The sequence below is a fragment of the Schistocerca cancellata genome, chromosome 5 (genome assembly GCF_023864275.1).
Source record: "Schistocerca cancellata isolate TAMUIC-IGC-003103 chromosome 5, iqSchCanc2.1, whole genome shotgun sequence".
Classification (NCBI taxonomy): domain Eukaryota; kingdom Metazoa; phylum Arthropoda; class Insecta; order Orthoptera; family Acrididae; genus Schistocerca; species Schistocerca cancellata.
In genome coordinates, this window is record NC_064630.1 from 32,367,854 (window position 1) to 32,389,705 (window position 21,852).

General features: G+C 38.9%; 1 protein-coding gene across 1 annotated transcript in view; it reads right to left on the reverse strand.

Moving 5' to 3' along the window:
• Positions 1–777: 777 nt before the first annotated feature.
• Positions 778–21,852, reverse strand: part of LOC126188348 (dynein regulatory complex subunit 7) — a 413,925-nt gene continuing 392,850 nt past the window's right edge. Inside the window, exons 11-12 of the mRNA XM_049929947.1 lie at positions 20,023–20,217; positions 778–1,073 (exon numbers count right to left, since the gene is read on the reverse strand). Coding sequence (XP_049785904.1) covers positions 849–1,073; positions 20,023–20,217 — 420 coding nt within the window. The 3' untranslated portion in view covers positions 778–848. The remainder of the gene's footprint in view (positions 1,074–20,022; positions 20,218–21,852) is intronic.

The following is a 21,852-nucleotide window of genomic DNA, read 5'->3' on the forward strand; positions in this document are numbered from 1 at the left end:
CATTTTCCTCGATTCTACATTTTCCTCAATTTTCTGTTATTTATGTCTGGACCGCACGAAAATGTAAAAAAGTGGTTTGGCAGTGCCTTAATACATAGTAATACAAGCCCTTACAAATTACAATACTGGCACCACTCTTCCATACAGTTATCCTGGAACTATGAAAGGCCTGCATTCAGTTATTCTGGTGCTTACAGTTATCCTGGGACTATGAAAGGTGTGCAGGTTCTTGTGGCCTATATAATGTCCTATGCAGATTCTTCCAAGTCAACATGACCCCAGTATGAAAGAAAACAGAAAACAGGCCAGCTAAAATTGATCACTTATTGCACTGTGTAATGGTCAGATGTTGACGGCTGCTGACATACACTGTGGCTCTCTGGTGGTGGCAGTAGCTGATGTCAGTGGTCCTGATGCCAAATTTGTAGGATGTAGATAATCACAGCCTCTGACCCCAAATTTGTAGGACTGCAGGTTCTTCTGATGTCAAATTTAGATACATCCAAAGGACTAACTCAAACCCCATAATGTGTATAAGAACTTTATGCAGTGCACTGCTGTGTGGGACTGCTGTGCATTGCGTAGGCCCATTCTTTCTTATGTTGTCATGCCAGTATACATCAGTAACAGCGACTGCTTAAAATCGCATACGTAATACAAATTTTTCTGTTGAATTCAACTAGATGAATAACGCTTTCCCAACTGTAACATAATATTTTATTCACTCATGCTTTAATACTATGGACTGCTGTAACTAAGAATGAAAAATGAGTGACTTTATTGTGTCTAAGATTGCTATTTTACAGAAATTTAATTAAGAGTGAAGTACTAAAATTGTTCTTTTACAGTTAAGAGTGAAGCACTGCTAAACGTTTATCTCCACGGAGGTAACTTTCCATTTGGAGATATCTGAGAGGAGCATTTTCACGGTGACGATTAAGACGAATTTCCAATGTGTGTAAGTGAAACTTTGTTTCATTTACAGATCCTAAATATTCTTCTTCCTCTCCTGCAGTCACACTGTCCCTTTCTTCTTCCATCCATACCGATTTTGCCTGTAATGCCTGAGATCCCTGGAGTGGAAAGAAAAATAGTTCACCATAAACATGGCATGCATGAACAGTTTTAACGAACAAGTGATTCAGAAATTCTTTTTGATGTAAAATAGTGTTAATAGTGTAATTAATATTCTAAGTAGCACTCCAAGCCTGATAGTATAATCTTTTGCTATTACCATGGAAAGAAATGAAGAGGCTGGTACGAGGGCAGTTCAATAAGTAATGCAACACATTTTTTTTCTGAAACGGGTTGTTTTATTCAGCATTGAAATACACCAGGTTATTCCCCAATCTTTTAGCTACACAACACTATTTTTCAACGTAATCTCCATTCAATGCTACGGCCTTATGCCACCTTGAAATGAGGGCCTATATGCCTGCACGGTACCATTCCACTGGTCGATGTCGGAGCCAACAGTCGTACTGCATCAATAACTTCTTCATCATCCGCGTAGTGCCTCCCACGGATTGCGTCCTTCATTGGGCCAAACATATGGAAATCCGATGGTGCGAGATCGGGGCTGTAGGGTGCATGAGGAAGAACAGTCCACTGAAGTTTTGTGAGCTCCTCTCTGGTGCGAAGACTTGTGTGAGGTCTTGCGTTGTCATGAAGAAGGAGAAGTTCGGGAACAAACCTTTGAATATCCCAACTGGTGAACAATTGTGACAGCACTACCAACAGAGATGTCAAGTTGAGCTCTGAGTTGTTTGATGGTGATCCGTCGATCATCTCGAACGAGTGTGTTCGCACGATCCGCCATTGCAGGAGTCACAGCTGTGCACGGCCGGCCCGCACGCGGGAGATCAGACAGTCTTGCTTGACCTTGCGGCGATGATGACACACGCTTTGCCCAACGACTCACCGTGCTTTTGTCCACTGCCAGATCACCGTAGACATTCTGCAAGCGCCTATGAGTACCTGAGATGCCCTGGTTTTCCGCCAAAAGAAACTCGATCACTGCCCGTTGTTTGCAACGCACATCTGTTACAGACGCCATTTTAACAGCTCCGTACAGCGCTGCCACCTGTCGGAAGTCAATGAAACTATACGAGACGAAGCGGGAATGTTTGAAAATATTCCACAAGAAATTTCCGGTTTTTTCAACCAAAATTGGCCGATAAAAAAAATGTGTTGCATTACTTATTGAACTGCCCTCGTATTATCAAACAATGGAAACTCAAGGTAGTAATATCAACAATGTAAGAAAAAACAGATTGCTACTTATCATATAGGAGACACATTAAGTCGCAAACATGCACAATTGAAAGACACTTAAATAAAGCTTTTGGCCACAGCCTTCATCAACAAAAGAGGAACACATGCAATTCCTACATACATGTAAGCACACCTCATGCACACATGAAATGCTGGAGTTGGCAGTCATGTGTGCATGAGGTGTGCGTGCTTGTATGTATGAATGCCATGTGTTTCTCTTTTGCTGATGAAGGCTGTGGCCAAAAGCTTTATGTAAGTGTCTTTTAATTGTGCCTTTCTGCAAATGTGTCTTCTTTATGGTAAGTAGCAAAATAACTTTTCCTACATAGTTGAGGCTGCCATTATGTGAGACAGAAGAGAGGATCACATATGTATTAGCTGCAGCTGCTGCAGTGCTGAAGAAACAGTAAATGAGCAAACAGACATAAAATATCAAGCTTTTGTACTTCAGATTTTTTGTTTTCCCTCAAGAGGAAATGAGTGACAGGTAAAGGTAAAGAAAAAATCTAAAGATGGAAAGGATTTAGTTTCAGATCATGACTAAAGGACATAAAACACCACAGTCATGAGGAAAGTCATGGTGGTGTAAAGTGCTATGTTTTGGAATATGTGGCAAGATTAGTAATAAATTTTGGAAAAATGAAATGAACATCCTGGAACATTTCATTCAGTTGCTCGTATTAAAAACCAGAAACTTGTTTTGTAAGCAGTATCATATACTGTGTCAATGACAAAAATGAATGTTTGGACAACACACAGAAGCTAAGCAAAGAAAGCATTTCTTTCAACATAAATTTCAAATTACAAACACTTCTAACTGTTTCACAGCATAGTATGTTATTCATACAAACCAAATCACTGTGATAGTTAGTGAGGTTTGCTAAGTATTATTGTGATTATTTCAGCATATCACTGTTAATAGATTGGTTAGAATCTGAGGATTTATATCTGTACTACTAACACTAAGATTCCAGCAGTGGTAAGTAAAAAATGGCAACTAACATGCGATTGTATAAACACTGATGACTGGAGATCAATTTTGACATTAGTTCAGAAATTGAACTCTGTTCAGGACTCCGCTCCGTTGTATAACATTAAATGTGGATCCACCAAGGGAGGTTCACTGTTGGTCTAAGATAGCAAGAAACATTCTTGGCAACAGCATAGAAATCTGCCATTGTCTTAATGATCACGCATCGAATGCAAGCATTAATTGTACATCACAGATACACAGTATTGTAAGGCCCATTAGCATTGTTTTCTGTTGATTTCAGACTTTCCTCGTAGAAACATTTTCATCCCAAAGTTATGTGTGGTGTTTTTATGCATTTTAATATGCTCTGATTAATCTTAATGACTGAGATTACTTGTATGTTTAACAAAAACAATCAGTGATGATTATTTAATATCTCTGTGCTTTTGCCACCAGAGATATGATGGAGGTATGGGTACAGTCCACAGTACCTAAAATACCATGAAAATGTGTTTCTTCTGTAGGTATTTGTTGAATTCTTTCTTCAGTCGGACAATGTAGGCTGATACTTCCGGACAATTCTGCAAGCTATTGCTACATCTGTTTGAACAAATTGCCAACCATAATCTGAAAGCTTCCTGTAGTGTAAAATCTTAACATTAAACATAGTATGCACAGTGGAGTCATTGGCTGGTTTCTTTTTGTGGTTTCAGCAGATTCATGCTGCCTCAACCTTAGTTTTAACAGCTGCACAGTATTTTTTTTCTCCCAAGCATAAATGATTTATCACTTAATTTTGAGAGTAAATTTGTCCTTTATCATCCTCAGCAGACACATCAGAATACTCAGATATCTGCAAAATAAACAAAAGGAAACAGTATACTGTAATTCACTTTGTGTGAGATCCTTGCACATAGAAAGCTGTCCAGCACAGTGGCCCTGTACGCTCAGAAAATGGAAAGAGTTATGTGGTTTCAGAATGTAGAATTATAATTATCTTTATGGCCAATACAGGAGAAAATGGTAGTATCAAATGGAAAAAAAAAATCCTAGATTTCACCTGGTTTTCAAACTGAGTTCTTTCACACAAGAAACTAAAACACAAGCTACAGAAACAGTTTTTATGGTTGGCAATTTGTTCAAACAGATGTAGCAATAGCTTGCAGAATTGTCCAAAAGTATCAGCCTACATTATCCGACTGAAGAAAGAATTCAACAAATACCTACAGAAGAAACACATTTTCATGGTATTTTAGGTACTGTGGACTGTACCCATACCTCCATCATATCTCTGGTGGCAAAAGCACAGAGATATTAAATAATCAGAATGCCTGATACATAACAGCTTGCTAAACAACTACGATTACTTTGCCACATATTCTTTTTCATCTGTTGTTTTGTTACCAAATAATGCAAAAACCATTTTTGCAACTACCCTGAAATATGAGTCTAAATCACTAGTTTCATAATAAGTGGACAGATGACAATTTAGTTATGTATTTATACACAAAGAAATATGAAAAAAATGTTTAGCAAAGTTACCTGGCAAACCAGGCAACTTTTCCAATTGTGCTAAAATCAGTGGAATATACCACAAAAATTACAGAAAAAGAAGTTTAAGGAATTGACAATAATTTACGAGTTAGCGTTAAACAATTAATTGTGAAGACAGTTACAAAGAAACTGTACAGAGAGAGAGAGACAAAAATTCAAATTTTAAAAAAAGTTTGACATTGTCATCAGAAAAGAAAAATTTCTCACAGTTTTGATTGTAAGGAGGATTAATTATGTGCACAATGTTTTGTTTTTTTACGTTTAGGGAAGGTTCATCTGGCACATCAGGAAAGAAAAATATTTCCCCCCTGTGTGTTGTATGAAGATACAATGCCTCAAACTCGCCGTCTCCGTAGAATTGAATAAGTTAACTAAGAAAATGCTTGACACTCTTTATTTTGTCAAGAATTTTACCACAACAAACGTTGCAAGCTTTAGTTGTGTAAGCTCCTGGGCCATTCTGACATTCATTTCATTATGTTCACCAGTGGTTGACAATTTTGATACCTGTGTGCTCCCAGTTTGATTCTAATGAGCACTGGCATTTTAATGGCCTTCACAGAGACCAAAAATGCTTGAGTCAAAAGAAGTGAAGTGCAAAAGTGAAAAAGGTAAAATTCTAGATTGGCAAAGTTGTCCCATTTTTACCAATCTTCCTGATGCAGCATTGCCAAGTTATATTATTGTATTACATACACCTCATAAGTTTATTTCTAAGAGTGATTCTGAAACATAAATATATACTGCATTGAACAAAAGAAATAGTTTTCACTTACTTCACAATGAATGGGCAAGGTGAGACACTTTTGTAGACTACAGAAACACGTGTTTCACAAGCCGAAAGGAAAAGCACTAACAAAGACCAATAAATAGTAAATAATCATAAAATCAAACAATAGAAACTCCAGATAGTAATAGCAACAATGCAAGAAAATACAGGTTGCTATTTACCATAAAGAAGAAAAGTAAATTGCGGACAGGCACAATTAAAAGACACGTATATAAAGCTTTTCGCCACAGCCTTCATCAGTAAAAGAGAGACACACACCACTCAAACACATGTGAAGCGCATCAACTGGTCCTCCTCGACCCAGCATGTCACATTCCTAGATGTTGACCATCTCCTCTCTGATGGCTCCATCCGCACCTCTGTCGACATTAAACGCACCAACCATCAACAGTACCCGCATTTTGACAGCTGTCATCCCTTTCGCACCAAAAGATCCCTCCCACACAGCCTGGCTACCCAGGGACAGCGTATCCGCAGTTACAAAAACTCCATTGCTCAGTCTGCTGAGTGTCTCACGAAGGCTTTCACAGACAGGCAGTATCCCCCAGACCTAATCTGCAAACAGATGTCACATGCCATTTCCCCTCACACCCCCAATCCTCTCACCACCCCAAGAACCATCACAAAGGAGTGACCGCTTCATCACCCAGCACCACCCCAGACTGGAACAACAGAACACAACCTTCACCAGAGCTTTGATTACTTATCATCATGCCCTGAAATGTGGGACATCCTACCCGAAATGCTTCCCACCTATCCTAAATTGGTGTTCCATTGCCCAGCCTCCACAACATCCTAGTCCATCCCCATGCCACTCCCCACCCCTTGCCGCAAGGATCATATCCCTGTGGAAGACCCAGGTGCAAAACCTGCCCAGTCCACCCAGCACTGTCACAGGTGTATCCTACCCTATCAGGGGCCAGGTCACCTGTCAAAGCAGCCATTTCATTTATCGGCTCTGTTGCAATCATTGCACAGCTTTTTATATTGGTATGACTACCAGCCATCTTACCAGAATGAATGGCCTCTGCCTAACTGTGGCCAAGAGCAAAGTACACCATCCTATGACACAGCATGCAACTGAACATAACAGACTTGAGTTTAACGGCTGTTTCACTACCCGAGCCATCTGGATCCTTCCATCCACCACTAGTTCTTCTGAAGCGCACAGATGGGAGTTATCTATACAACACATTCTCCACTCCTGTAATTATCGTGGCCACAACCTATGGTAACTACTGTTCCCACACCCTCCACCCAACAATTTCCACCCCTCTGTCATGTCATCTCCTCCTCATTCTCATCCTCATCTCCCACCCTGTTTATTTGCAGCCCTCTGCCAATTTGTCCACATGTCTTTCCCCACTCTTCTCCTTTTGTGCTCCTTTTTTCCCCACCTCCCTGCCCCACAACCTCATGACACTGCACCTGTTGGCAGTCTAGTACCTGCACACTCCACCAGACAGTATTCATCTCTCTCCCCACCCGTAGGCTACTATCCCTTCCCCTTCTCCTTCCCCCACCCCCTGCAGATTGCTGCTTGCATCCCACGTGATAGGTGCATTGCGGCTCGAGATGCTGGAGTTGGCGGTCATGTGTTTGTGAGGTTAGCTTGCTTGTGTGTCTGAATGGTGTGTCTCTCTCTTTTGCTGATGAAGGCTGTGGCTGAAAGCTTCATGTAAATGTCTTTTAATTGTGCCTGTCCATAACTTGACATGTCTTCTTTATGGTAAGCAGCAATCTGTCTTAAAATGTGTCCAAGATCTGTTGTACTTAGTTTACCCTGTGCAATGAAAGCACTGGCACTTCTATGGGGTGATGCAGGAACTTCGTACGGTGCCAAATATAATCTTATTCAAAAACTGGCAAAGTTGTCCTGCTTGGCAAAGTTTTCCCAGTTTATGATACACATACTTGGTTATATGTCCTTTTTCATCAGTGCTCATGCAGTTGCCATAGCAGTTTAGTCACTTTTCTATAGTTCAAAAATCAATATGCTCATATAGTTACTGCTACTAGAGCCAAGACAGTTATTATTGGCTGTTGTCAGTATCAGCATATGTGACTGTTCACTGCAAATATTCTGAATTTCCCTTTCTTACTCTGCTGCTGAGTGTCTATATAATGTCTCAAAACTAATCTCATAAATTGTGACATGCCTCCATGAGTTGTTATGAGATAAATTGTTATCTGCACTCATTACGTGGTGGGAGTGGCATAGTTACAAATTTGTGTGTTAATAACACACAAATATGTCTTAGTAACATCAGAAGTATTGTTTTGTAATGTCACTACATTGTAAATTGATGATTACATTTGAACCTGACTTTGATCCGCAAATTTTTGCCAGTCAAATTTGATCCTATTTTACTGTGATACAATCTGGGATCAATATTTATACAACACATATTTCCCAGTTAAGCTTGATCTAAGATCATTTTCTGTGTTAATCTAAGGTCAAATGCTTTATAAAATCAGCCCTCAAAGTAACAAAGCAATTGCAAGATTTTTTAAGTAAGGATTCATAACCCTAAAGGGAACAAAGAACTGAGGTGACAGAAATATGAGATAAAGAATCTGACAAAAATTAATCCAGGTGTTTAGCAAATGCCAAGAATTTTTCATCTATTTGGTTATGGAGGAATGTAATGGGGATAAAAATTGAAAACATCTGAGTAATGAAATAAGTAGCAGATCCATGGTGCAGTTTCCAACAGTTGTAAATTGGGTATCATTGTACAATCACATTGGGTCCATTTATTCTTATACATTTTACTGAAAGCCATATCAGTACAAGAAGCTACACACAATGGCCAAGTCCATTGAAAAATTGTTTGTATTGACTATGCAAGTTTCACCATTTGGGGAACTAGAATGTATCATGCGGCCACAGATACACAAGGCGCCAGACGTCGTGATGGTACAGCTCATAGTGATACATAGATATCACTGTGTGGATCGACTGCACAGCCACAGATCTATTTCCATGCTTATGCCATATGTCTTTGCCACCGATTAATGTCTCTGGCACCTTGTGTATCTGTGGCCGCATGCACAGTGGTGCGGTCCATAGCTTTAAAAGGACAGAGCAAGTGCTGGAGCGTGTCACCCCGGCTCACTCTGAAGATGGCTGGACGGTTTTCAGCCAAAATATTAGAAGAAGAAGTCAAATTTATGCAGCTGCACGCCCGAAATTTTGTAGATCAGTATTTGCACCGTGAAAATATTAAGATGCACATCAAGTACCATTTCGGGTAGGAGATGGTTTTAAGTGTTCGCTGACTGGATAAGTTAAGACACTTGAGAGCGAGGTTACTGAGCTCTGTAAGTTTATTATTAAGATGCTGTGACCATGGCTTAGTTCCAAAGTTTGCCAGGTTAGTACATTTTATAAAGTCAACTGCCATGAATAAGATTTTAAGGAAAGCTGGTGCTGCTATTGCTAAAGAGAGGATCCGTTTTACCGGCCGAAAATTGGACCTGATTTCAGAACAACTCTTTATCGCCTACATCTAAAGATATCTGTGGAGTTACCCAGCAATTCATGGAACTGTATTGATGGTATAACATGGGCCAAGTCAGACTGGGTTTGTGAGGTAACCACATTGAGACAGATGACGAAATGTAGCCAGCTGGAGACGTAATCGCAGCAAGAAACTGTTATTCAACACTCCGTCATTAATATGATGGATAAAGATTTGGATGACGCTGCTATGATGGTTTTAGATAAAGGATTGAACTTTACACCCACGCCGAAGGTTTTGCCAATACCAGCTTTCATCAGTGCCATTGAAGAAGCTGTTTGTCCTCTTTCTACAGAATCAGCAGAAGAAATAAGACATGAAACTCGTTGAGCAGTTATGAAGGCTTGCCCACAAAGGATTAACATATCTGTCGCCAAGAGGGCTGCACTACATAAACTTAGCAAGGATACCGAGACGGTGGTTCTTCTTGCCAATACGGGGATTGCCTCTGTTTTAATGTCTCGTGACGATTATCATCATAAAATGAACAGTTACTGAGTGCCAGCACATACCGGAAGATCAGTAAAGACCCGACCATCCAGGTGGTTAGGAAAACTGCTTTACTTCTGTTGAAACCAAGTGGTGCGATGACTCCAAGGCTTTATGGATTTCCAAAGATCCACAAGAATGGTGTTCCTCTGTGTCTGATAGTGATTAACATTGGCTCTCCAACCTATGATTGTGCCAAATGCTTAGCATCGTTATTAAGGCCTCTGGTGGGAAAATGTGCTCATCATATACTCTGTTGACTTCATTGGCAAACTGAAATCACTCAAACTGTGCAATTCTGATATGTTAGTCAGTTTCGATGTAATGTCGTTGTTCACAAAGGTTCCTCTTTCGGAATCATTGGTTCCTCTTTCGGAATCATTGTTTCTCAGTGGAAAAAGTTTTGATAAAGAGATTTCAGCTTTTTTTAAGCATTTTTTGACCTTGACATATTTTTTATTCAATAATGAATTTTATGAACAGACTGACAGTGTCACCATGGGTAGTACTTTGTCGTCTTTGGTGGCCATCTTTTTTTATGGAGGACTTCGAGGAGAAGGCTGGAATCTGCAAGCTTGAACCCCACAGTGTTTTGGAGGTATGTTGACGGCACGTTTGTAGTGTGGCCCCATGGTGAAGACAAGTTAAAAGGATTTTTAGATCTCTGAACTCCATCCACAGACAAATTCAGTTGACGATGGAAATAGAAAAAGATGGATGCCTTCCATTTCTGGATGTGCTGGTATGGCATAAAGATGATGGCACCTTGGGACAATGAAAACTGACCCATACAGATTTATATTTATGTGCAAATAGCTGCCACTATCCTTCACAGATGATGAGTGTACTCAGAACTCTAGTAAACAGAGTACATGTCATTGCTGACGAGAGCAGTCTGGAGGACAAGCTTTTACACCTGAGAAGAGTTTTTGAAGCCAACAGGTACTCGCAACAGCAGAAACATAAGGCACTACAAATGAAACCAACTGTGGATATAAGAAAATCAGAAGAAGACACGGAAAGTTTTGAATTGATGGCTTTTTTGCCATACATGGGAAGCCTATCATCAAAAATAGGACGGATCCTCAGTAAGCACGAAGTGAAAGTGATTTTTCGCCTTCCACCAAAGACAGCAGCACTCCTGGGTTTCGTTAAAGACGATTTGGTGCTTCCCCTGTGAGTGCAGCTGTTCATACATCAGACAGACGACACATACTATCCAGGAGAGATGCACAGAGCACCGCAGGTACACCCGGCTCTTACAACCTAATAAATCTGTGGTGGCCGAGCACTGTATTGACACTGGGCACTTTATGGTGTACGATAACGATGAAATTTTAGCCTCGACTTCATCCTTCTGAAGGAAGCAACTGAAATTTGCTTGGCAACGAATTTAATTAATAGAGATAGCGGCTTCATCTTGGACAAATCTTGGAATCCGGCAATTTCTGTAATAAAATCCCAAAGACATGGCGACGGTGCAGTTCACAGTGATACTTTGATATCACTGTGTGGATCAACTGCACAGCTATAGCTCTATTTCCATGCTTATGCCATACGTCTTTGCTGCTGATTAATGTCTCTGGCGCCTTGTGTATCTGTGGGCGCATGTGCAGTGGTGCGGTCCATGGCTTTAAAAGGACAGAACAAGTGCTGGAGCGTTAGTCACTTTGGCTCACTCTGAAGATGGCTGGATGGTATTCAGCCGAAATATTAGAAGTAGAAGTCAAATTTATGCGGCTGCATGCCCGAAATTTTATGGATCATTGCTGTTTTTACCTTACATAAGTGGCAGCTGGTTCTCATAAACCACCTTGTGCCTTTGACTTGCCCAAATTTCTTTTTTTCTTGTTGCAACAGTTGTGGTGACATACTAAACCTCTTGGTAGCAAACAATCCAGAGCAATGTCAGATATTAGTAACAACAAAGATGTAACAAGATTCCATATTGTGACATCCAAGACCACCAAACAAAAATGCAAAAAGCATCTATTTGGGGGGGGGGGGGGGGGGGGATAAAATAAAAAATAAATAAATAAATAAAAATTCAATTAATGGCTACCAAATAAACAGTCTCTGTTCAAGATTTATTAACTGTGTAAGTGTTAGTCGCATCCGGCTCAGATTCAAAGAAATAGTGGTGATGATCAAGCATTTACACCAAGTTAATTAATAAGATGTGGGACAGATCTCCCATGGTAATCAAATAGACGAGGACACTGTTGCAGAAGGAGCAAAAAATAAACAAAAAATTATATTTTGGCATTCAGAGGAGAAAGCTGTTGATTGATTTTGTGAACATGTTTTCCACTGTGATAAAAATTTTTGTTTTAATGGTTGTCATTCCAAATGATATCCATAACACACACTGCCAAACATCATGATAACAATTTCTTGAAAATTATTGAATGTTTTTGGTTAGTTATTTCTGGAAAGGCTCCAGTACTGCACAACAGTACTCTTTGAGGCCAAGCATTGTCCATTTTGCACAACTCAGATATCTTGTCAGTGTAATTTTGTAATTTTATTTCATCTTTTATTGACTCCTGCAAAGAATCTAAACCAGCTGCATTTCATTAGTATTTTCTGAGTCCACACTGGTTATGTATCAATTGAACACAATATATCTTCCGAAATCCTGTTACAAATCACTGTTAATAAGATTCTACAATCCTGCATTTGCTTCTGTTTTCTTCTTTGTGTACTGGCGTCACTTGTGAAACTTTCCAGTCTGTAACACAGATATTTTGTTGAGTGAATGGCTGCATATTACTAATAAAACTTGAGGTACTTCACCAGCATTTCTGAAAGGAACTTAATTTGTATAGTCTGGATAAGAAGCCTTTCTTTATTAAGTGACTAAAGATGTTTGACCTTTAAATTACTCGTGTTTACAGATGTCCTTGATTTAAATTGTGGAATGTTTATTATATATTATTTGATAAAAGAATTTTCAATAACTTGGTTTAATGATGTTGTCATCTGTAACACTACCAGTACTACCAGACAGTGAAGGTACTGATTATATCTTGTCACACATATGCTTTACATACAAACAGAACATTTTTTGGACTTTTTGTTGTGGAAATTGCTGAAAGCATCTTGTATTAAAGTGTTTTCACAAAATCAATTAATAACTTTCTACTCTAAATGTCAAAAAATTATGTTGTGTACCACTTATAGATGGAGGAAAGACCACATAAAAAGAGAAAACAAATCAGAACTCGCAAAAAAAGATTTAGGTCTTCATTTTATTTCTAGAGTGGAACTGTAAAGATTTTGAATTGGCAGTCATTCTACTATAAAAACTAGATATCCATATGAAATTAATCATTCTATGCATGTACTGCTTTCCTCATGGTAATGTGGACACTTTATTCAACAAATTACCTGATGCACTGGAAAGAACATCAATCCTCAAAACTAACATAATATGGAGAGACATGAATATCAACACATTGGGACAGAGTGAAATTAGTAATATTTCCTAAACATTTTAAACATGTTTGGTGTAGTATAAATGGTAAACACCTCTAGTAGGGTAGAAAAAGTTCACCATCAGTCTTAGAGCATATACTTATATGTATCAACAGGAAAAATCATGAAGTATTTATAAAATACCTTAGCCTCTCTGATCATTACTGTGGGATAATAAAGCTAAAGACAGGCTTGGTAAAACCTGAAAAACTACAGGTCAGCAAAAGATTCTTCTCAGAACATAAAAAGATACTTTTTCTAGAGAATTGCTAAGTCATGTCTGGATTGAAATGTATATTGGGAACAATGTAGATGACAAGTTCCCTAAATTCTGCACATTGTTTGAATTAATTTTTGAGAAGATATTTCCCCACAACATCAACAACAGCAGCTAAGGAAAATATATGGATATGCGTGGGTATTAGAGAGTCCTTCAGGACACCTAAATTTCTCAATTCTTTAGAGAAACACTAAATTAATACACAGTTCAAAGAGTACTATCACAAGTGCAGAAAGATATACAGGAAGATACTGCTTGGTGAGAATGAATTGTTCAACCACTAAATAATATACAATGCAAAAAATAAAAGCAAAGTAGTATGGGATCTCATAAAACAGAAATTCGAAGAGGAGAACACTTGTACAATAATGTACAAATCAAAGATGGAGGGGGGGTTAGAGAAATAGAAAAGCACAAGTAATTGATATATTTTGTAAATGACTATTTCTCTGGTATTACAGAGAAGGTACACCACCATCTTCCTAAAACATATGTAGAACCCACAATGAATTACACAGCAAGCAGAAAGATGTTTCCCGTAACAGAGCTCAAAGTCAGGAAGACATTATGGAAATTAAAAAAAGAAAAAAAAGAAGTCAGCAAGCACAGATGAGGTTGTAGTCTCTGTTCTGAATGTGTGCATAGACAGCATACAAACCCATTAAAGAAACATAATAAAATGAGTCCTTTATTTCAAGTATTTTTCAAGAGTACCTAAGGCACTGCATGGGTTGTGCCCTTACTAAAGAAAGGTGAGGTGGAGAGCATAGAAAACTAAGGACAGTTTCATTACTATCAGCATTCTCAAACTTAATTAAACCCTTTATGAAAGAGAGACTAAGTTACAGGAATAAATACGACATTTTTAATTAATGACAGTTTGGTTTCCAAAGTGGGGGAAGTACAATATAAAGTACTACAGAGTTATAAACACAAAATCAAATAGGGGTAATGCAGGAGTAGGTTTAATAATGAATAGGAAAATAGGAATGCGGGTAAGCTACTACAAACAGTATAGTGAACGCATTATTGTGGCCAAGATAGATACGAAGCCCACACCTACTGCAGTAGTACAAGTTTATATGCCAACTAGCTCTGCAGATGACGAAGAAATTGAAGAAATGTATGATGAAATAAAAGAAATTATTCAGATAGTGAAGGGTGACGAAAATTTAATAGTCATGGGTGACTGGAATTCGGTAGTAGGAAAATGGGAGAGAAGGAAACGTAGTAGGTGAATATGCATTGGGACTAAGAAATGAAAGATAAAGCCGCCTGTTAGAATTTTGCACAGAACACAATTTAATCATAGCTAACACTTTGTTTAAGGATCATGAAAGAAGGTTGTATACGTGGAAGAACCCTGGAGATACTAAAAGGTATCAGATAGATTATATAATGGTAAGACAGAGATTTAGGAACCAGGTTTTAAATTGTAAGACATTTCCAGGGGCAGATGTGGACTCTGACCACAATGTATTGGTTATGACCTGTAGATTAAAACTGAAGAAACTGCAAAAAGGTGGGAATTTAAGGAGATGGGACCTAGATAAACTGAAAGAACCAGAGGTTGTACAGAGGACAAATGTAAGGATGTAGAGGCTTATCTCACTAGGGTAAGATAGATACTGCCTACAGGAAAATTAGAGAGACCTTTGGAGAAAAGAGAACCACTTGTATGAACATCAAGAGCTCAGATGGAAACCCAGTTCTAAGCAAAGAAGAGAAAGCAGAAAGGTGGAAGCAGTATATAGAGGGTCTATACAAGGGTGATGTACTTGAGGACAATATTATGGAAATGGAAAAGGATGTAGATGAAGATGAAATGGGAGATACAATACTGTGTGAAGAGTTTGACAGAGCACTGAAAGACCTGAGTCGAAACAAGGCCCCCAGAGTAGACAACATTCCATTGGAACTACTGACGGCCTTGGGAGAGCCAGTCCTGACAAAACTCTACCATCTGGTGAGCAAGATGTATGAAACGGGCGAAATACCCTTAGACTTCAAGAAGAATATAATAATTCAAATCCCAAAGAAAGCAGGTGTTGACAGATGTGAAAATTACCGAACAATCAGTTTAATAATCCACAGCTGCAAAATTCTAACACAAATTCTTTACAGACAAATGGAAAAACTAGTAGAAGCCAATCTCGGGGAAGATCAGTTTGGATTCCGTAGGAACACTGGAACACGTGAGGCAATACTGACCTTACGACGTATCTTAGAACAAAGATTAAGGAAAGACAAACCTACATTTCTAGCATTTGTGGACTTAGAGAAAGCTTTTGACAATGTTGACTGGAATACTCTCTTTCAAATTCTAAAGGTGGCAGGGGTAAAATACAGGGAGCGAAAGGCTATTTACAATTTGTACAGAAACCAGATGGCAGTTATAAGACCCGAGGGAAGCAGTGGTTGGGAAGGGAGTAAGACAGGGCTTGTAGCCTCTCCCTGATGTTATTCAATCTGTATATTGAGCAAGCAGTAAAGGAAACAAAAGAAAAATTCGGAGTAGGTATTAAAATCCATGGAGAAGAAATAAAAACTTTGAGGTTCGCCAATGATATTGTAATTCTGTCAGAGACAGCAAAGGACCTGGAAGAGCAGTTGAATGGAATGGATAGTGTCTTGAAAGGAGGATATAAGATGAACATCAACAAAAGCAAAACGAGGATAATGGAATGTAGTCGAATTAAGTCGGGTGATGCTGAGGGAATTAGATTAGGAAATGAGATACTTAAAGTAGTAAAGGAGTTTTGCTATTTGGGGAGCAAAATAACTGATGATGGTCGAAGTAGAGAGGATATAAAATGTAGACTGGCAATGGCAAGGAAAGCGTTTCTGAAGAAGAGTAATTTGTTAACATCGAGTATAGATGTAAGTATCAGGAAGTCATTTCTGAAAGTATTTGTTTGGAGCATAGCCATGTATGGAAGTGAAACATGGACGATAAATAGTTTGGACAAGAAGAGAATAGAAGCTTTCGAAATGTGGTGCTACAGAAGAATGCTGAAGATTAGATGGGTAGATCACATAACTAATGAGGAAGTATTGAATAGGATTGGGGAGAAGAGAAGTTTGTGGCACAACTTGACCAGAAGAAGGGATCGTTTGGTATGACATGTTCTGAGGCATCAAGGGATCACCAATTTAGTATTGGAGGGCAGCGTGGAGGGTAAAAATCGTAGAGGGAGACCAATAGATGAATACACTAAGCAGATTCAGAAGGATGTAGGTTGCAGTAGGTACTGGGAGATGAAGAAGCTTGCACAGGATAGAGTAGCATGGAGAGCTGCATCAAACCAGTCTGAGGACTGAAGACCACAACAACAATAACAGAGTTCATAAAAGTGGTACTAGAAGCTCTCAACAAGGATGGCTGTGTTACAGGCATATTCTTATAGTTGTCCCGGGCTTTTGACACTGTTGACCATAAAATAATGCCAAACATGCTAGAAGCACTAGGTGTAACAGGAACAGCAAATGGGTTGTTCCAGTCTTACCTGGAAAACTGGATGCAAAAGACAGAGATTGTTCATGTGTCTGCTGATGATAATTTTGTAGTAAAACAATTGTCAGACAAGATACACACAAACACAGGTGTTGTGCAGCTTAGTGTATTAGGTCCAATTCTGTTCTCAAGATGTATCAATGACTTTCTAAACAGTATGAGAAAGTTCTCTTTGCTGATGACAGCAACAATCACAGTCACTGATAACACACCAGACCACCTATTACAGAAAGGAAATGAAATCCTGAAGGATGTGTAATGCTGTGCAGAATGTAATAAATTAACATTGAACATTTCTGTCATCAGTTTATAACAACCTACGAACACTCAATTCTTAGCTATGGGATTATTTCAAGGGATTGTAGATTGTTTGTAGATTGTATTTTATTGGTCCTGTTGTCTACATAGCAGCTTATGCATAAGACATTGGACAAGTCAAGTTATAAATATACAGGCTGAAATTAATTTCAAGGCATACATATTTAAGCTTACAATAATACACTTTACACACAAGTATTTATATAACACATTTCATAAATTTAAATATTCTTCAATGGAATAAAAGCAGTGATGCTGTAAATATGACTTTAGAGATTTTCCAAATGTATTGACCTCAGTGATAGCTTTTATGTTTTCAGGAAGTTTGTTATAAAGCTTAACTCCCATGTGAAAAGTACCTTTTTGGCACAGTGCTGTGCTGATTTGAGTCATATGTAAGTTCCTGTTTTGCCTGGTAAAGTGCTCATGTATATCACAGTTTTTTTGTAGCTTCTGGTCCTTGCCTATTACATTTAATTTAAAGAACAAAAGGGTTTCCATAATGTATACACATGGTAATGGGGGAATACCAGATTTCTTAAACAGGGGTTTACAAGAGTCTCTAGGCTTGCACCCAAACAAGATTCTAATGGCCCTTTTTTGTAGTTTAAAAGTGCTATTAGCTATTTTAGAGTTTCCCCAGAAGGTGACCCCATATCTAAGACGAGAATGAAAGTACGCATGATATGCATTCAATACTGTTTTCTCACTACAGCATGATTTTAATGAACAAAGAAGATAACATGTTTTGCTCAGTTCTGCATTGAGACATTCAATATGCTTATTCCATCTGATGTTACTCTGCAGCCAAAGTCCTAAGAATTTGGTTTCAGTACTGTTACCAACTGGTTCGTCATTGATAGAGACTGATGGGATAAACATGTCCTTGTTAGGAACATTGTGGAATTTTAGAGCAACGGTTTTCTTACTGTTTATTACAAGCTGATTACTCTGTGCCCAGCTGCTAAGTTGTTTCGTGACCGTGTTTACTGTCTGCTGTAACTGTTCATCGTCGTCTCCTTTTAGTAGAATCGTGGTGTCATCTGCAAATATGATTGATTTGTGTGCATCAATATTTAAGCTTAGATCATTTATGTACAGAAGAAACAGAAGGGGTCCCAATACGGATCCTTGGGGTACACCACATTTTATTTGTTTATAGTCAGATAAGTGAAAAGCACGTCACATGGACAGTTTTCAGACTGTAGAAAAGGACCATAAGAGTAATAAAACTAGAAGTATTAGTCGGCTTCATTGTACGTTGTACACCCACTGTAAGGAAAACACACACACACACACACACACACACACACACACACAAGTGACACACAGGTACTGAAGCTGGTATGTGTGGAATATGATGATGACGACGATGATGATGATGATGAGGAGGAGGAGGAGGAATAGATTTGGGAGACAGGAAAGAAGACTGTTGCATAGAGGGTGTGCATGCAGTGGGTTTCTTCCCATATTAAAATGATTACTAAAATACATTTGTTAAAAAAAAGTAGCTCATACATACTGTGTAAGTAATGTATAACTACACAATTAAATATTACACATGGGACTCAGAGTAGGGTTTAATAAGGAAAGGGTATAAATACAACATCTTGTCATATTGCAACACATTAGCACAATTGAATGCTTTCACAAGAAAATCATGTGCCAAGATCTATAGTGCACGGTAGTAATGTCTTGTCATTCTCCTGGACTCAAGGACTGACTAACCGTGGGAGAAGTAGGGTTTTGGGGACAGGTCAGGGTGGAAAGCTGATTCAACATTTTCAAATGGACTGAAGGAAGGGCATGATGATGAGCATGGGGCATAGTTGCATGTTTACAGGCCCAGAGTCAGTCTTTGAACTGGCTGACTGGAGGGAGTGCAAAAGGTCATAGCAGCATATCCGTGGTCTAGAAGCAGCCAGCAGTTGTGATGAACTCTGTTTTATAATGTAAGTTATCAGATACAAACTATGTATGATCAAAAGAACAGTGTACAACAGGAATTAATCAAATACGGCAGTGCAGTTGTTAAGACATAACCTCATATTTGGGAGGATGGAGCTCACTCTTTCCTGTCATCCTGATTTAGGTTTTTCTAGATCAGTTCAGACAGACAAATGCCAAGATGGATTCCTTCAGTAAGGTCCGTCCTATCCTCATAAAAACATAATTGCATATTCTGTGTGCATGTATATTTTGAGCTCTCTATTTTCACTATGTTGTTATTGTGAATACTCATTGTGAGATGATCCCTGGATGAATAAATAAATATAGTTTGAAACTGGTGTCTTGCTCCCTTTGAAACTACTATAACAATTAAGAATGAACTGGGGAGTAATCATGACGATGTACATGTACATAATAGAAAAGCAAAATTATAACACACCATTTGTCATGCTTTGTGCTGTACTTTGATTTTGACTGCAATGTGTTTGTCAAGTTTATCCATATGCCTATACAGCTTTAAACAGGTATATTCTATGTCTATCCCAAAATTATTCTATCTGACTGTATTCAGGTAAGTCTTCATGTATTTGTAATTTATTTTTTCATATTATCAAAAAGTACTCTATTCTTTGCGAATATTTTGGTTTCCTACACTAAATGCTACTGTATGTATTAGTATTGGTTTTATTTCTTTTATCGTTAAAAAATCTGTGGGTGGTCATTACTGACTGAAATCAATAGTTGTAGAACGATATCTGTTATCTTAGACTGGAAATAAAGGGAAAAACTCAACCTTGTTTTGTAAACCAATTTATAGACTGGAATTATTTGTAGTATAATATGCAGAAAGACAGTTGTTACTTGTGACTTTACACTTACTTTAATGAACAGGTTCTGTATGTTTGTAGCTCTGTCCACCAGAAATTGCTTGTAATCACTTAGGCATTCTTCTCTTATCTTCAGCGCTTGCTGACGTGTCAAAGTTGGCGGATTCCCAATACGAGCCAAGTATGGAGCTAAATAGTCAGTTTCAGCCTCAACTTCCCTTATTTGTTTTTCAATTTTTTGTTGTTCCTGAAAACAATACATTTAGTCCATATATAGTCTGCATTATAAGTTGATAATTATATTACGAGGGTTGGAACTTAAATAGTGGCAACTATTTATTCATAACCAATACAAAAGAGTTACATGTTTGGACCTGTTACCGTCCTTCAAAGTAGCCACCAGCATTGTGTTGAACCCGTTGCTAGCGATATGGAAGGCATAGTATACCGTTAGCAGAGCCTGTTCTGTTGATGGTGCGAATGGAGCGGTCTACTGCATGTCAAATCTCTGGAACAGTTCTGAAGCAAATTCCATGAAGTGGTTTCTTCATCTTTGGAATAAAATCAAAGTCACAAGGACTTAAGTCCAGGGAGTATGGTAGATGGTACAGTACTTCCCAGTACCATCGACCGAAAAGAGCAGCCACAGCTTGTGCTGTATGCGCCCATGCATTGTTGTGCAAAATAATGGGTGGGTTGCACAGAAAGTGTCGCTGCTTCTTTCGCATAGCTAGTCACAGGTTATGCTCCAAAAACGAACAGTAATACTGTGCATTGACGGTCTGCCATGGAGGAACAAAATGCATTGGGATAACACCATCACAGTCGTACACAAGAATCACCATAACTTTCACCGTACTGGGAGTCTGACGCACTTTCAACTTTCGCGGCAACCCATAATGATGCAACAACTCTGTTGTTCCTGTTTCGAAAACATAGTGACACCATTACGTTAGACCGCTCGCTCACAAGTGACTGTGTTTCCCCTGATTGTGAGCATGCCGGTGATGTGGGACGGGCAAGTCCATTTGCTTGGAGGTAAGGTAGGTATGTCAACAACATGTGCTATCAGCAACAATACTCTATGCCATTGCATTGGATTGGCATTTCAGTTTTGGCTCATACTATGTGGCCCATGTCTCGTTCAGTGTTACAATATGGCATAAGAAAGCCTCTGCTTCACGCTCATAGTGCTCCAAGTGCGTCTGAGCAGCGTTGTAAGCATCCATTTTTGCATTTCTGTCAAGTCATGTGGAACCCATTGTGATGCAATTTTTCGCGTGCCCAGGCATTCCTTCAGGATGCGAAGCACAATCGTATGAGCTAATCCAGTTTGTGGGCGAGCTCACATATTGTATGGCAACGATTGCTGTCCACTAACGCGGCAACAGCATGCACTTCTTCTTCAGAGATGCTAGGATGACCTGCGAGATGCGTGTCTGCCACAGTTTGCCGACCTTCGTTGAAGGCTTTTACCTAACCACTGTTCTGTATGGCAATGTCTTTTCCCCACACACCTCTCGAAGACCTTGATGACACTGTCGTGCTGTATGACCTCTGGCACATTCAATATTGATCCAACTCTGTTGTTCCTGTTTCGAAAACATAGTGACACCATTACGTTAGACCGCTCGCTCACAAGTGACTGTGTGTCCCCTGATTGTGAGCATGCCGGTGATGTGGGACGGGCAAGTCCATTTGCTCGGAGGTAAGGTAGGTATGTCAACAACATGTGCTATCAGCAACAATACTCTATGCCATTGCATAGTGTCTCCACAGCAGTATTGCCACTATTTAAGTTCCAACCTACATATAAATTATTTTTAATTAAAATTTTATGGTAATATGCCTCACAAATTAACCTATCGAATGCTTCAGTTTA